General features: G+C 36.9%; 1 protein-coding gene across 7 annotated transcripts in view; it reads right to left on the bottom strand.

Moving 5' to 3' along the window:
- The window catches only part of PHF14 (PHD finger protein 14), a 196709-nt gene that overhangs the window by 26039 nt on the left and 154105 nt on the right, over positions 1 to 16565 (bottom strand). The window contains exon 18 of one of the 7 annotated variants that reach the window (XM_025290900.3): positions 6748 to 7990. The exons of the other annotated variants lie outside the window; for them this stretch is intronic. Coding sequence (XP_025146685.3) covers positions 7949 to 7990 — 42 coding nt within the window. The 3' untranslated portion in view covers positions 6748 to 7948. Of the gene's footprint in view, positions 1 to 6747; positions 7991 to 16565 lie in introns of those variants that run through there. 7 annotated transcript variants of the gene reach the window in all.

Raw genomic sequence — 16565 nt, 5'->3', positions numbered from 1 at the left:
TACTATTTCCATATATGATTCCATATAAATCTAGAAACCATAGGCTGCAAACCTAGAACCAAATTAATACAATTGTATTTTTCTCAGTCCTTTTTGACAACTACCATATAAGACCTATTCAAAGTTGTTTGATATCTCTTATCCTCTGGGTTACCCACTCCAGTGTTCTTGCCTGGAGAATCCCAGGGATGGGGGAGCCTGGTGGGCTGCCATCTATGGGGTCGCACAGAGTTGGACACGACTGATGTGACTTAGCAGCAGCATCCTCTGGGTTATGAAAAGTCAAACATGTATGCAACAGAATAATTTTGTTTTGCTCACAAAACTGTAAAAAAATGAGATTAACAATGGTATTAATAGCTATAATAATAATCATGAAGGTATGTGTTACCATTTATATTTAATGGGCCAGTAATTAGGTTAGGCAAGCTTTACTGGTGGCTCAGTGGTAAAAAAAAATCCACCTGCCAATGCAGGAGATGTGGGTTTGATCCCTGGGTCAGTAAGATCCCCTCGAGAGGAAATGGAAACCCACTCCAGTATTCTTGCCTGGGAAATTCCACAGACAGAGGAGCCTGGCAGGGGGCTGAAAAGAGTCAGACACAACTTAGCAACTAAACAACAACAACAATTATGCTAGGCATTCTACACACCTATATTAATACTATTCTCTGATCTTCAGAACTTGCCTACACAGTATTACCTTTACTGAAGAGGAAATACAAACTCAGAAGGCTTAAGGAATTTGCCCCGGAGTACCAAAGCTACTAAATGGAGAAGTAGGTATTCAAATCCAGGTCTGACTATAAACCGATGCTTCAGAGGCATATTTTACTCAATTTCAATTTTACAGAAATTGACATATAAAAAAAGAGGCTGACTCCCAGATAATAAACATAAGAGAAAACAGTTATTGGCTTCTTGACATTTATATGACAAGACTGACTGTATACCAGAGATGTTTCCCAGGAATTAGACATTTCTCAGGGTCAGTAAGTAGTTGGAACAACTTCAGATAATGACAAAATTAGTAACCAATTGCTATTCTACTAGCACAAAGTCCTTCATTTTATCATAAAGTAGAGAAATATCAATCCTATTGTATGAACCTCTTTCAAATCCTATCATTTAAACCTCTTTGCTTAGACTTCTAGTTTCCTTAAAAACTTCTACATAGAATATTCTTGTAGTTTGTCCATTGCATGGTAAAGAAAAAAAGGAAATGTATTAATATATATAGCTCTTCATTGCTGAACAATAAAAGATCACAATACAAAAGTTTGAAAAATATCTACACAAAATTATGAATGTTAGCCAATGTTACTTCCTTTTAGGTTATATATATTTTCTTTTGAATTTGTATTTATATACATAGACACCTAGCAAAAATATAGGCTGATAAGAGAAGTCAGGATCTACTCTAACAGCAAGCATGTACTAGTCTAGATGACATGTGACTTTAGTGAGTTATTTTAAAGGTGAAATTTAATAGAAAAAAATAAAATAGGGTATATCACACATAGTAAGGATAAGAAAATAAGTTTTTTTTTAGTGTAGAGTGTGTATGCATACATACAGGGTGCATGAGTGACACAGTCTTATAAAGGGCTATGCAGGCAGTGTGTGTAGGGCTATGTGTAGAGCTGTGTATGGGAACATCTGTAGGAATGTATGTGGGGGTATGAGAAGGTGATGTATATTTAGAATCAAGTATCTCTTACAATTATACAGTGGAAGTGAGAAATAGATTTAAGGGACTAGATCTGGTCGAGTGTCTGATGAACTATGGATGGAGGTTCATGATATTGTACAGGACACAGGGATCAAGACGATCCCCATGGAAAAGAAATGCAAAAAGGCAAAATGGCTGTCTGAGGAGGCCTTACAAATAGCTGTGAAAAGAAGAGAAGCAAAGGAGAAAAGGAAAGAGATCCAAAGATTACCAAGGAGAGATAAGAAAGCCTTCCTCAGCTATCAGTGCAAAGAAATAGAGGAAAACAATAGAATGCGAAAGACTAGAGATCTCTTCAAGGAAATTAGAGATATCGAGGGAATATTTCATGCAAAGATGGGCTCGATAAAGGACAGAAATGGCATGGACTTGACAGCAGCAGAAGATATTAAGAAGAGGAGGCAAGAATACACATAAGAACTGCACAAAAAAGATCTTCACGACCAAGATAATCACAATGGTGTAATCACTCACCTAGAGCCAGACATCCTGGAATGTGAAGTCAAGTGGACCTTAGAAAGCATCACTATGAACAAAGCTAGTGGAGGTGATGGAATCCCAGATGAGCTATTTCAAATCCTGAAAGATGATGCTGTGAAAGTGCTGCACTCAATATGCCAGCAAATTTGGAAAACTCAGCAGTGGCCACAGGACTGGAAAACATCAGTTTTCATTCCAATCCCAAAGAAAAGCAATGCCAAAGAATGCTCAAACTACCGCACAATTGCACTCAACTCACACGCTAGTAAAGCAATGCTCAAAATTCTCCAAGGCAGACTTCAGCAATATGTGAACCGTGAACTTCCAGATGTTCAAGCTGGTTTTAGAAAAGGCAGAGGAACTAGAGATCAAATTGCCAACATCCGCTGGATCATGGAAAAAGCAAGAGAGTTCCAGAAAAACATCTACTTCTGCTTTATTGACTATGCCAAAGCCTTTGACTGTGTGGATCACAACAAACTGTGGAAAATTCTGAAAGAGATGGGAATACCACACCACCTGACCTGCCTCTTGAGAAATCTATATGCAGGTCAGGAAGCAACAGTTAGAACTGGCCATGGAACAACAGACTGGTTCCAAATAGGAAAAGGAGTACATCAAGGCTGTATATTGTCACCCTGCTTATTTAACTTATATGCAGAGTATATAATGAGAAATGCTGGGCTGGAGGAAGCACAAGCTGGAATCAAGATTGCTGGGAGAAGTATCAATAACCTCAGATATGCAGATGACACCACCCTTATGGTAGAAAGTGAAGAGGAACTAAAATGCCTCTTCATGAAAGTGAAAGAGGAGAGTGAAAAAGTAGGCTTAAAACTCAACATTCAGAAAACTAAAGATCATGGCATCTGGTCCCATCACTTCATGGGAAATAGATGGGGAAACAGTGGCTGACTTTATTTTTCTGGGCTCCAAAATCACTGCAGATGGTGACCACAGCCATGAAATTAAAAGACGCTTACTCCTTGGAAGGAAAGTTATGACCAACCTAGATAGCATATTCAAAAGCAGGGACATTACTTTGTCAACAAAGGTCCATCTAGTCAAGGCTATGGTTTTCCCAGTGGTCATGTATGGATGTGAGAGTTGGACTGTGAAGAAAGCGCCAAAGAATTGATGCTTTTGAACTGTGGGGGCTGAGAAGACTCTTGAGAGTCCCTTGGACTGCAAGGAGATCCAACCAGTCCATCCTAAAGGAGATCAGTCCTGTGTGTTCATTGGAATGACTGATGCTGAAGCTGAAACTCCAATACTTTGGCCACCTCATGCGAAGAGTTGACTCATTGGAAAAGACACCGATGCTGGGAGGGATTGGGGGCAGGAGGAGAAGGGGACCACAGAGGATGAGATGGCTGGATGGCATCACCAACTCAATGGACATGAGTTTGGGTGAACTCTGGGAGTTGGTGATGGACAGGGAGGCCTGGCGTGCTGTGATTCATGGGGTCACAAAGAGTCGGACACGACTGAGTGACTGAACTGAACTGAAAAGATTTAAACATTAAAAAGGAAAATGTAATTCATTTTTTACTTGTGAATGCTGACACGAAATTTCTGAAAACATGGCTTCGTTCGTAGTACAGAATACTTTCAAAACTATCGTAGTTGTAATATCTGTGGGTGGAAAGTGAATAAATATGCTAGAATACAGGGACAAAAACAGCCCATAAAGGCAAAGGCCTAATCCTTATTTATTTAATCAAATAAAAATGAAGAGCTCTAACTCTTTTCAGTTTGTCCTTTTAAAAGATGATCTGTAATTAAAATGTGGACAGACAGAACTATTTAGCAGCAGCACTGCCACGTGGCATACAGTAGATCTGACACTGGAAGCTACAATAGCTGCTACCTGTACTTGGTCTCACACTGACCTTAACATGGGATGAACAATGAAGGACTTTAAGAAATGCAGACACAACTGATTGTACAAAAAAAAGAACAAGAAGCTAGGTTTGAAAAAAGATGATGGGAAATTTAAACTGTTGTCAACAATGTTACTTACGTAAAGCAAAAGATTACCAATGGTTTTTTCCCACCATCCTCCCCTGCGCCCCGCTACCTGTGTTTTTTTAATACCGGCTGACTTTAAAAAGACAGCTCTGAATGTATTGTAAGTTAATTCTTTATCAGTTTTCATATATCATCCTTTACCTTGGTCGGCCAGCTGAAAATTATGCAAGCTATAAATTAGCTTTAAAGAAGCTCTGAATCAGGCTAGAACTGGTTTTCAAATTAAAGAGCCTTCAGTATATTACAATGTGCTGTCATTTTATTACCTCAATCAATTCTGTGTGGCCTGAGGTGGAAGGAAATGAATGCTGCTTTCATTTGCAATGGGTTTATCTCTTACAGCAGGCTCTGGAAACAAAACTGCAGCAATGAATTGAAAACTAAAGTTACATTTAACATTACCAATGCAGGAAATTATTGCTCCTTAACAAAGCTGGAGATTCAAAGGGGGAAAAAAAAAGATGTGTCTATACTGTGAAAAATATACAAAATTTAACATCTGATTAAAATTAAATTTTATAGAATACTAAAGAAATACAGTTAAAGCTTGCATTCTATTAAAATAACTTTAAATGGTCCTCAGATTAAGAGAAAGGAAAAAACCTACAATGGATGTGTTATTCTCAGTGTTTCAGAAGTACTGGACATAAATGTATATATTTCATCTTTATCTTAGTGAAAAACCATTTCATTTCTTTTTCCTGTGCAACTAAATAGACAAGTGAATTAGGTATTAGATTAGGCTCACTGTCATTGTTACCTGATTCTAAACCACCACCAAAAGAGCTTAAAAAAAAAAAAAAAAAAAAAAAAACCTCAACGAGTAGGTATTATTTTTTGCTGTCTCCATTTTAAAGTGAGGAAATGAGGTACAGAGACATTAAGTCACACGCCCAAGTTGACACAGTTATCTGGACAATTTGATTTCAAGTCTATTCTTAAGGGAAACTTTGACTAAGAGTACAGGGACATCCAGTACATGTAAGAGACTAATTTTTCAGAAACTGTTTGTTTCAGAAGAAATAATGAGGAATTACCAGCATGGGAAGGAATAAAATCAAGTTCAAAGGCTTACAGGAGTATGTCAAGTGAAGACAGGGGTAGATTCCTGTGACAATACACAAACCAGCACGCTCACGTGCCAGTACTCACGTACCACGAGAATGTGTGCAGTCCCTGACGAAGTTTACTCTGAGGACTATGTGTTGCTCTATCTAATCAATCACTGTGGACCCTTCCATAGTTTGAGTTTACTCATGATTCTGCAAAATGAGTTTAGACATCTATTTTTAGCACTAAACTTGTTTTTAATCACTAAGCAGATTTAATGACAATATAAAATTATTTCTGAAGTGCTCAGTGATAGATTAATAAATGACTGGAGAAAAAGTACTAACTGGCACTAACCTGGTCATAGCTCGGCCATTAACTAGCTGAATAACCCTGAGATTCACATGAGATTACTTTTCTGAGTCTCACTTCCCTTAACTGTAAAATAAAGCACTTTAACCAGATCAACATTTTTCAAATTATTTAATAATATAAGTGCTAGTAAAATCAATTTAGTGGAAACTGATCAGCATTTTTAATGTAAAAAGAAAAGAACAAAAATTATCAGCAAGCTTTTTGTAAAATCTCTAGGTTATATGTAACAAACTATATACAATAAATCTCTGAAAAAAAAGCTGGTGAATCACTGGTCTAAATGATATCTCCTCTTCTGATCCTTAACATCCCCTAAAGGACACCAAACAGAACTTCAGTGGTTACAAATTCATAAGATATTTATAACCTTTTATGTTATGGATCTATCTAAACTCCCAACCACTTGCTCTGTATTAAAAATATATCAGCTGAAAAGACTACATTTTCTCCATTAAGCTGCTTTTACTGCTTTGCCAAAGACTGGTTGATTATATATGTGGTGGTGGTGGTTTAGTCACTTAGTTGTGTCCAACTCTTGCACTCCCATGGACTATAGCCTGCCAGGCTCCTCTGTCCATGGGATTTCCCAGGCACATTCGAATACTGGAATGGGTTGCTATTTAGTTCTTCATGGAATGAAATCCTGCCACTTGCAAAAATATGGACATATCTTGAAGGCATTATGCTAAGTGAAACAAATCATAGTGAGAAAAACAAATACTCATATCATTTCATTCATATATGTAATCTGAAAAAAATGAACAAACTAAATTCAGAGACCCTGAGATTTGTATCAAATCTGATAAAGGACAAGAATCTAGAATATACAAAGAACTCTAAAACTCAGCAATAAAAACAAAACCAAATTAAGATTCAGGCAAAAGATCTGAAGAGACAGCTCACCAAAAAAGATATATAGCTAGAAAATAAGCACATGAAAGACGCTCAACATCTATGTCACAAGGGAACTGCAAATAAAAACAATAATGAGATCACTACATATTTATTAGAATTGCTAAAAGCTGAAACACTGACAATACTAAATGCTAACAAACATGTGGATCGATAAGAATTCTTATTTATTATTGGTGGGAATGCAGGATGGTACAGTTACTTTGTAAGACAGTTTGGCAAAGCTTCTTACAAAACTAAATGTATTTCCAATAACCATGCTCCTTGGTTCTTCCCAAATGAGTTTATGTCCACATAGAAACCCATACACGTATGTCTATAGCAGCTTTACTCATAAATTACAACACTTGGAAGCAACCAAGACTGCTGTATATACAACAAACTAATTGTACTCATACACTTTCTCACCTTCAATAGGTGAGTGCATAAATCAACTGTGGTACATCCAAACATACTATATGATTCTGACTATACCACATTCTATGACAGGCAAAACTATGGAAATAGTAAAAAGATGTGTGGCTGCCTGAGATTTGGAAAAGGGAGGGAGGAGTAAATAGGTGGAACATAATGGATTTTTCAGGTAATAAAACTATCCTGCATGATACTGTGATGATGGATATAATTCATTATATTTATGTCAAAATGTACAGAATGTATAAAATCAAGAGTGAACACTAATGTAAACTATGGACTTGGGGTAGTACTGATGTATCAATGTAGGTTCATCGATGGTAACAAATGTACCACTAGATGCACGATGTCACAGGTGGGGGAGGATGGTTGTACATCTGTGGAAACAGGGAGTATACAGAAACTCTGTACTCCACTCAATTTTGCTGTGAATCTAGAATGTAAAGGGTAAAAAAAGAAGAAAGAAAGAAAGAAGCTATCAAGTCATGAAAAAACATGGAGAAAACTTAAATATATATTACTAAGTGAAAGAAGCCAATGTGAAAAGCTATGTGCTATGTAATTCCAACTATGTGACATTCTGGAAAAGGCAAAAGTATGGTGACAGTATGAAGATCTGTGGTTACCAGGATTTTAGGGGGAGGGCAGGAAGGGCAGACAGGTGGAACACAGGGGATCTGCAGGAAGCGGAACTATCCTCTATGATACTGTAATGGTAGATATACCCTATCATACATTTTCCAAAACCCATAGAATATACAACATAAAGAATGAATCCTAATGTAAACTATGGACTTTAGTTAGTAACAATGTATCAGTATTGGCTCTTCAGTTGTAACAAATGTACCACCACCCTAATACCAAATGTTAATAACAGGGGAAACTATTACTACAGTTTTACATATTACAGGCGTAGGGGCAGGAATGAGGGGCATATAGGGAACTCTGTACTTTTCACTCCATTTTTCTGTAAACCGAAAACAGCTCCAAAAAAGTCTATTTAAAAAAAAAGCAAAAAGAAAAAAAAATAAACATATTAGCATTTATTAGTAGTACAATTGCTGCTTCTCAAATTATTATGCAGTTTCCCTGTACAAACTGTATATATACTCTTTCTTTCCCTGGATTCTCCCTATGCTGCTTCAAATACCAAAAAGGCCTTTGAAGTATGTTAGCACATGGTAGCATCTGGCCTCTTAACATTAGGTTTAACTTGAGGAATTTGTGTACCATAAGATGGAGTTCAAGGTGTCAATTTCCAGACAAGATTTTAAAGGTCATTCTATAATCTGCTCTATTTCTTTCTACAGTGCCGTGAAGCACATATGTTGAAATAAACTGCCATCAGCTTGGGTCCTCAAGTGACTATGATAAACAGAGTTGCTCTGTCAAACTGTATTGACATGTTACTTCCATGAGAAATCAACTTGTGTTAGGTCAATAAAAATTTTGTATTTTTTTGGTGTGTGCTGCATAACCTTGTCTATCCTGATTTACATTCCTACCTTGGTTTGGTTTAGTCGTTAAGTCGTGTCTGACTCTTGCGGACCCCAAGGACTATAACCTGCCAGGCTCCTTTGTCCATGGGATTCTCCAGGCAAGAATACTGGAGTGGGTTGCCATTTCCTTCTCTAGGGGATCTTCCCAACCCAGGAATCAAACCCAGGTCTCCTGCATTGCAGGCAGATTCTTTACTGACTGAGCTACAACGGAAGCCCATATCCAACCTAAATTTTGTAATTCCATTCATATGACACATTATTCATAATCTTTTTTATTGTGAATCTTAAAAAATTTGTTTTTGAAAGCAATGTTTCTAGTCTTCTAATTCCCAGTAGTTTATCTGTAACTTCTAAAGACATTTAACACTTTAAATCTTATAATTATATTTATACATGTGTTATCTATCCTACCAGAACATAACTTTTTAAGGGCCACATTTATGTCTGATTATTTTAGTATGTCTCAAGTACCTGGGAGAGCATGTGGCATACCTTCTGAATATTATACAGATTTTTATTCAACAAAATGAGGTTCTTATTGCACACTTATTGGTAGGTCCATCAAGACAAAGAGCATATCTATATAAATAAAAGAGTTACTGTTTCTTATCAAATGTTACACTTCTTATCAAATATTTATACAAAATATTGAAATGGACGTTTTCTTTCAGATTGTCTTTAAAATCTCAGAGAACTCTGGTGTTCTTCATTCTGGAGGAGACAGTTTCTTTTTAACTAAAAACTGTTATCCCTGTTTCAAGTCAATTTACCATTATCAATAGGCACTTTAAAGTGTTAACAGAAATGTTGACTGACCTAGACAGAAACAATTCTAAGAAAGGACAGTATTTTAAACGTGCTGAAGAGACATTCTCTTATGTCTCTTATTCTAGGTCTTTTCTGCATATTTGGGTCATCATTGGAAGAAATTTATGGTTCAGACATCCATTTATTGCTCAAAAAAATAGCCTTGGGCATCTAAGGCAAAACCTAGAATCTGTACCACTTCTGTTGCCATTCAGTAAAATGAAAGTTTAAAAAATAATTTCAATGACAACAAATAGGAAATAAGCTAGCAGTGAAGCACTACCAGGAGTGCTTTTAAATCTATCTTTGGAAAAATCATGTGTAACATTCAGGTTCCGGTCTTGAAAAAATTATGAAAAAAATAGTCTCTAAGACTTTGCAATGTAGCTGGTAAGGAGAGCCAAGACATAAAAAGATGAATAACAATACAAAGAAACATCTACCAAATGTCAAATGAACAGTCTAGCAAAATGCAAACGAATTTTAGTTTAGTCCTAAAGACTACTTGGAAAATTAGTATTTAGCTGAATATTCACTAAACAAACAAACAAACATGACACTCTGATGATCTCTGTAAAAGGGAGAGGGAAGGGAGTGGGGAGAGAGACAGTGAGACAGGAAAAGATGTATCTGGAATATTAGCATGAGGCCAGATCATAGACAGCCTCGAAAGTCCAGGATAAAACTCTGACGTCTGTCAGTTTTCACTGTCCACTATAGAGTAGTGGACAATGAAGAGCTTCTTTGAGTTTTGCAACCTGGAAGGACAGGTGACAAGTGATCTTTCAAAAGACTGATTGGAAAAACCTTGTAGGGGGACTTGATGAAAACAGAAACTTAGATTTTGAAGACAGAGATTTTTGGAATAAAGAACAAAAGTAAGTGACATTTGTTTTTTTCTTCTGAAAAGAAAAGAAATAAGAGATTGAGGTATTTTGAGAGTAACAAAAGACTTTCTAAGGTTGGGATGTGATAAGATAAGGTTATGGCCCCTTTTTTCCTCAGTAAAGTAAGAGACAGAGTTATCTAGAAAAAAATAAGGGTGCTGTAAATAAAACTGAGACTTGACAAATGTGGCAAATATCGGAAATAACTGCTAAAAGAAATCTGATAAGGAACTCATAAAAAACAGCAATGAGGCTTGGTTTAACTTAGGAAACATAAAATTTGTAGTGAATCTAAGTCTACAAATTCCTCCAGTTATTTTTAGGCAGAAGAGAGAAGAAAAAAAAAAACAACACATTTAAGATGAAACAATATAGTGAATGCAGAGAAAGTTAATGAATTATAACAGAGGACTCTGTTTTTTAAAAGTATCCATTAAAATGCCAAATCATAGCTTCAAAAAGGAGAGGTAGATAAAATCAGAGAGAAGATGATGTTCTGGGGGTCTTGAGAAGAAGAAACTGGCAGAAAGTGAAAAAGTGGACAAATTAAGAAAAAAGAATGATGGTTTTGAGTCATGATGATTTGAGAATGATTTGACCTTCTCACACAAAAGGACTAAATAAAGGGTAGATAACATTTTATCTCTCGGTCTCTCATAAAAAGTCTAAAATTTCATGTTTTAAAAACATTCACTGATAATATACTTTAGAAAATATTGTCTTCAAAGACTCATACATACAAAGATTCATCAGAGGAGAAGCTTGAAGAATGAGAAAAAGTGAGATTGGAGAGTAAGGATTTCTTTAAAAGATATACTCTATAGGAAGTCAATATATGAGACAGTCTTTCTGAAAAGTATTCAAAATGTTTGTTCTTAGGAGTCCCAAGGACACTGAGATTGGTAGGAGATGCTTTTGAAGCGTATTCAGAGAACCTGTCCCCTTGGAGTTTTGAGGGACACTCAGATGAACATCTATCTAGTTGTAAAGGCAGAGCAGCAAAGACGCAGTGCTGCAGGGGGAATGACTGCTCTTCTTAGCTTACAGGACAAATGAGAAAGACCCACGAAAGAGAGCAAGACTCTGTTGTTTAGAAAGGGATCTAGCCAAACAGGGACAGCCTAGTGGGAGTGTGCCTATGACAATCAGGGAGGAGCCAAAAGACTCAAGACAAAGACTTCAGAAAATGAGTTCTATGTAACCCACTGAAGAACACCTCTCTCACTTCAAGGAAACAGCAGTAGGGAAGCCCTAAGCAGTGAGGAACCACTAAAACCTCACAAAAGGAAGCAGGCACAGGAGTCAAAGTCCAGGATGTGCCCTTTTCAAACTGTAGACTTCCCAGCTTAAAGCAGGAAGCTGGTGAGAGGAGAAACTCTGAACTGCTTGAGAGTCTGAAACCTTCACATTAAATTGGAGTGGATTTTCTATATTAAAAAAGAGAACTATTATTAATAATACCTCAGAAGACTGGAAAAGCCACAAGTCACCCAAAAGAAGAAAATTCATCAGAGCTTGTTTAAAGGTACTGGAATGAAAAAAAATAAGTTGCTTTCTATGGGGATCTTGTTGAACTCAGGGACAAAATTTACTTGGACTGGACTAAAAAGGAAAATCAGCCTTTTAAAAATAGTAGTCTGGATAGCCCTTCACACATTTAAGACAGAGAACAGATATGACCATTTCTGTTGTCTCCTTTTATATTCTTTATTTAATGTTGTTTAAAGGTGTCTGTTTCAGACTTGCAGGATTTCCATGCCACAACCCCTCAAACTGCCATGGTGCGTTATTAAAAAAAAAAAGCAACAAACTCTATTTGGCCTTATTAGGGAGGTTCGCGCTGAGTTTTCCAAATTTGCTGGCATGTTGAGTGCAGCACTTTCACAGCAAAATCTTTCAGGTTTTGAAATAAATCAGCTGGAATTCTACCACTTCCACTAGTTTTGTTCATAGTGATGCTTTCTAAGGCCCACTTGATTTCGCATTCCAGGGTGTCTGGCTCTGGGTGAGTGATCACACCATTGTGGTTATCTGGGTCATGAACATCTTTTCTGTATAGTTCTTCTGTGTATTCTTGTGACCTCTTCTTAATATCTTCTGCTTCTGTTAGGTCCATACCATTTCTGTTCTTTATTGTGCCCATCTTTGCATGAAAAGTTCCCTTGGTATCTCTATTTTTCTTGAAGAGATCTCTAGTCTTTCCCATTCTATTGTTTTCCTCTATTTCCTTGCATTGATCACTGAAGAAGGCTTTCTTATCTCTCCTCGCTATTCTTTGGAACTCTGCATTCAAATGGGTCTGTCTTTCCATTTCTCTCTTCTTTTCTCAGCTATTTTTAAGGCTTCCTCAGACAGCCACCTTGCCTTTTTGCATTTCTTTTTCTTGGGGATGGTCTTGATCACTGCCTCTTGTACAATGTCAGGAACCTCCAATCCATAGTCTATCAGATCTAATCCCTTGAATCTATTTGTCACTTGAACTGTATAATCATAAGGGATTTGATTTATGTCATACCTGAATGGTCTAGTGGTTTTCCCTACTTTCTTCAATTTCAGTCTGAATTTGGCAATAAGGAGTTCATGATCTGAGCCACAGTCAGCTCCCAGTCTTCTTTTCGTTGACTATATAGAGCTTCTCTATCTTTGGCTGCAAAGAATATAGTCAATCTGATTTTGGTGTTGACCATCTGGTGATGTCCATGTGTAGTCTTCTCTTGCGTTGTTGGAAGAGGATGTTTTTATGACCAGTGTGTTCTCTTGGCAAAACTCTGTTAGCCTTTGCCCTGCTTCATTAAGTACTCCAAGGCCCAATTTGCCTGTTACTCCAGTTATCTCTTGACTTTCTACTTTTGCATTCCAGTCCCCTATAATGAAAAGGACATCTTTTTTGGGTGTTTGTTCTAGAAGGTCTTCTAGGACTTCATAGAACCATTCAACTTCAGCTTCTTCAGCATTACTGGTTGGAGCATTAACTTGGATTACAGTGATATTGAAAGGTTTGCCTTGGAAACGAACAGAGGAAAACTCAGCAGTGGCCACAGGACCGGAAAAGGTCATTTTCATTCCAATCCCAAAGAAAGGCAATGCCAAAGAATGTTCAAACTACCGCACAATAGCACTCATATCACATACTAGCAAGGTAATGCTCAAAGTTCATCAACTCAGGCCTCAACAGTACGTGAACAGTGAACTTCCAGATGTTCAAGTTGGCTTTAGGAAAGGCAGAGGAACCAGAGATCAAATTGCCAAAATCCGCTGGATCATCAAAAAAGCAAGAGAGTTCCAGAAAAACATCTACTTCTGCTTTACTGACTATGCCAAAGCCTTTGACTGTGTGGATCACAATAAACTGTGGAAAATTCTTCAAGAGATGGGAATACCAGACCACCTGACTTGTCTCCTGAGACACTTGTATGCAGGTCAAGAAGTGACAGTTAGAACTGGACATGGAATAATAGACTGGTTCCAAATTGGGAAAGGAGTAGGTCAAGACTGTATATTGTCACCCTGCTTATTTAATTATATACAGAGTACATCATGAGAAATACTGGGCTGGATGAACCACAAGCTGGAATCAAGATTGTTGGGAGAAATATCAATAACCTCAGATATGCACATGACACCACCCTTATGGCAGAAAGCGAAGAACTAAAGAGCCTCTTGATGAAAGTGAAAGAGGAGAGTGAAAAAGTTGGTTTAAAACTCAACATTCAGAAAACTAAGATCACGGCATCTGGCCCCTCACTTCATGGCAAATAGATGGGGAAACAATGGAAACAGTGAGAGACTTTATTTTTGGGGAGCTCCAAAATCATTGCAGATGGTGACTGCAGCCATGAAATTAAAAGACGCTTGCTCCTTAGGAGAAAAGCTATGATCAACCTGGACAGCGTATTAAAAAGCAGAGATGTTACTTTGCTGACAAAGGTCCATCTAGTCAAAGCTATTGTTTTTCCAGTAGTCATGTACAGATGTAAGAGTTGGACTATAAAGAAAGCTGAGCACTGAGGAATTGATGCTTTTGAACTGTGGTGTTGGAGATGACTCCTGAGAGTCCCTTGGATTACAAGGAGATCAAACCAGTCAATCCTAAAGTAAATCCTGAATATTCTTGGAAGGACTGATGCTGAAGCGGAAGCTGAAGCACCAATACTTTGGCCACCTGGTGCGAAGAACAGGCTCATTGGAAAAGACCCTGATACTGGGAAAGATTGAAGGCAGGAGGAGAAGGGGATGACAGAGGATGAGATGGTGGGATGGCATCACTGATTCTATGGACATGAGCTTGAGCAAGCTCTGGGAGTTGGTGATGGACAGTGAAGCCTGGCGTGCTGCAGTCCATAGGGTTGCGAAGAGTTAAGACACAACTGAGTGACTGAACTGACTGAGGGAGGTTTCTATCTTAGGGAAGCTTTTTACTGATGAAGGAACATACTACAGTTGATAAATATATAGAATGTCATGTTTCCAAATGCTTTTCTCACTAAGTCTGGGAAAAACAAGAAGAGGTGAAAGACTACGAAAAAAGAGAAAACTGGAGGATTTGGGAACCGCAGTCATGAATAAACAAAGTTTTTATCTCATAGCAAAAATTAGACCATGAGTAGCAGAACTCAAAAGCAGCAGTCAAAGAGAAAGGGAGAATAAGATTATACTTTATATAGTATTTATGGTGTAAACAGGGTAAAGCTTCCACATCTTCACTAAATGTCACAGGGAAAGGGTTGGAAGATGTCTAAATTATATATCACTTTGTCTTCCTTAAAAGAGAAAATAAAACTTCCTAAAAATATCTACTTCACTCATAATCCTAAAATGGCATGAAGTGGAGATAAATTGACTAATGGTAAGTAAACTAATGACTGGATCCTGGAATAAAGTTTGAATTGAGTTATTTAAATAACAATTTTTTTCTTGAAACAGTTGCATTAAAATAAGAAAATAATGCTGAAACATCTCATGTTCATGATTTGCTTTAGACTATATTATATTATATATATTACTATATATCCTTTTATTATCTATATATCTTATTGGCTTCCCTGGTGGCTCATATGGTAAAGTATCTGCCTGCAATGCAGGAAACTCAGGTTTGATCCCTGGATTGGGAAAATCCTTTGGAGAAGGAAATGGCAACCCACTCCAGTATTCCATGGAGAATTCCATGGACAGAGGAGCCTGGAGAATTCCATGGACAGAGGAGCCTGGCAGGCTAGACAGTCCGTAGGGTCACAAAGAGTCAGACACCACTGAGTGACTAATGTACACACACACACCTTATATATCTATGCTTCAGAAACTGGATCACAAATATCTGCCAATCTATATTTTAAAAACAGAATTTTAGAATACTATTTTTGTCTTTAGAAGTTGAAAAAATAGTTGAGTCCCTCAGGAACACAAAAGTGAACTGAAAAAAATGCTCTGATGCATTTTGAACTTTTCAAAGTGATTCTTAAAAATTTTAACCTCTATAGGCATACCTTAAAGAGTTTTCAAACCAGCGAAGCAGATAATCATTTGTAGCCATTATTGAAGGTACATTTAACAAAAAACCAACTTAACTTCAATGACAATATAACACTGCAACATAAACCTTTAAGAAACCTTCAGAGAAAACATTAAAATAGATTGCATCTTAGGTGACCAGAGTTTAAATTTAGCATATGAATATGGTCCAAAGGAAAAAAGAGAAAATTTTATTAAAGCTAGCTAAAATAACCTATAGAAGTCTGAAATCACAAAAGAATGTAGATGGCTGAGCTAGATCACAGGTCAAGATACAGTGGAATAAAAAGCTACATAGATGGATCTTTATCTGTCAAGAAGAAATGAAACATTTTTAAACATTTTATAGATGAGGTAACAATTTCATACTCTTTGGTTAAAGAACAACAAAAGAATTAACAAAAGAACTAACCCATATGAGTCTAAACTGCATAATAAATAGTTTTGATCTACCGACAAACAAGGTATTTGTTTTTGAATAAGATCTTTTACTGTAAAATTACGTTAACATTGAAAAAATTTACAAAATCTTCCAGTTTATACATAAAGTGGCTTACATGGTACAAATTCAAATATTCTTAAACTATCTTTGCAAAAAGATTGCACGTGGTTGGTTTTAGTTTCTCTTTACAGTACAGACTTTCAGACTTTTACAATTCATGACATACATTAGGCAGTAATATTTGACTCAGCTAAAACACAGTGCTTAATGCCTAATAAAATTTTTTTTTCACTTTTAGATCCCTTCCCTCACTTCCCTCCAACTACAATAGATTAGATTCTGCCAGGACCACATAAATCATCTATGTTGTCAAGTGGCAGCTCCCTAAACATAGACACTTATTTCACTGAATTTTATAAAGAAAG

This window comes from Bubalus bubalis, chromosome 8 (genome assembly GCF_019923935.1).
Source record: "Bubalus bubalis isolate 160015118507 breed Murrah chromosome 8, NDDB_SH_1, whole genome shotgun sequence".
Taxonomy (NCBI): domain Eukaryota; kingdom Metazoa; phylum Chordata; class Mammalia; order Artiodactyla; family Bovidae; genus Bubalus; species Bubalus bubalis.
This window is presented reverse-complemented; position numbering and strand designations above follow the sequence as displayed.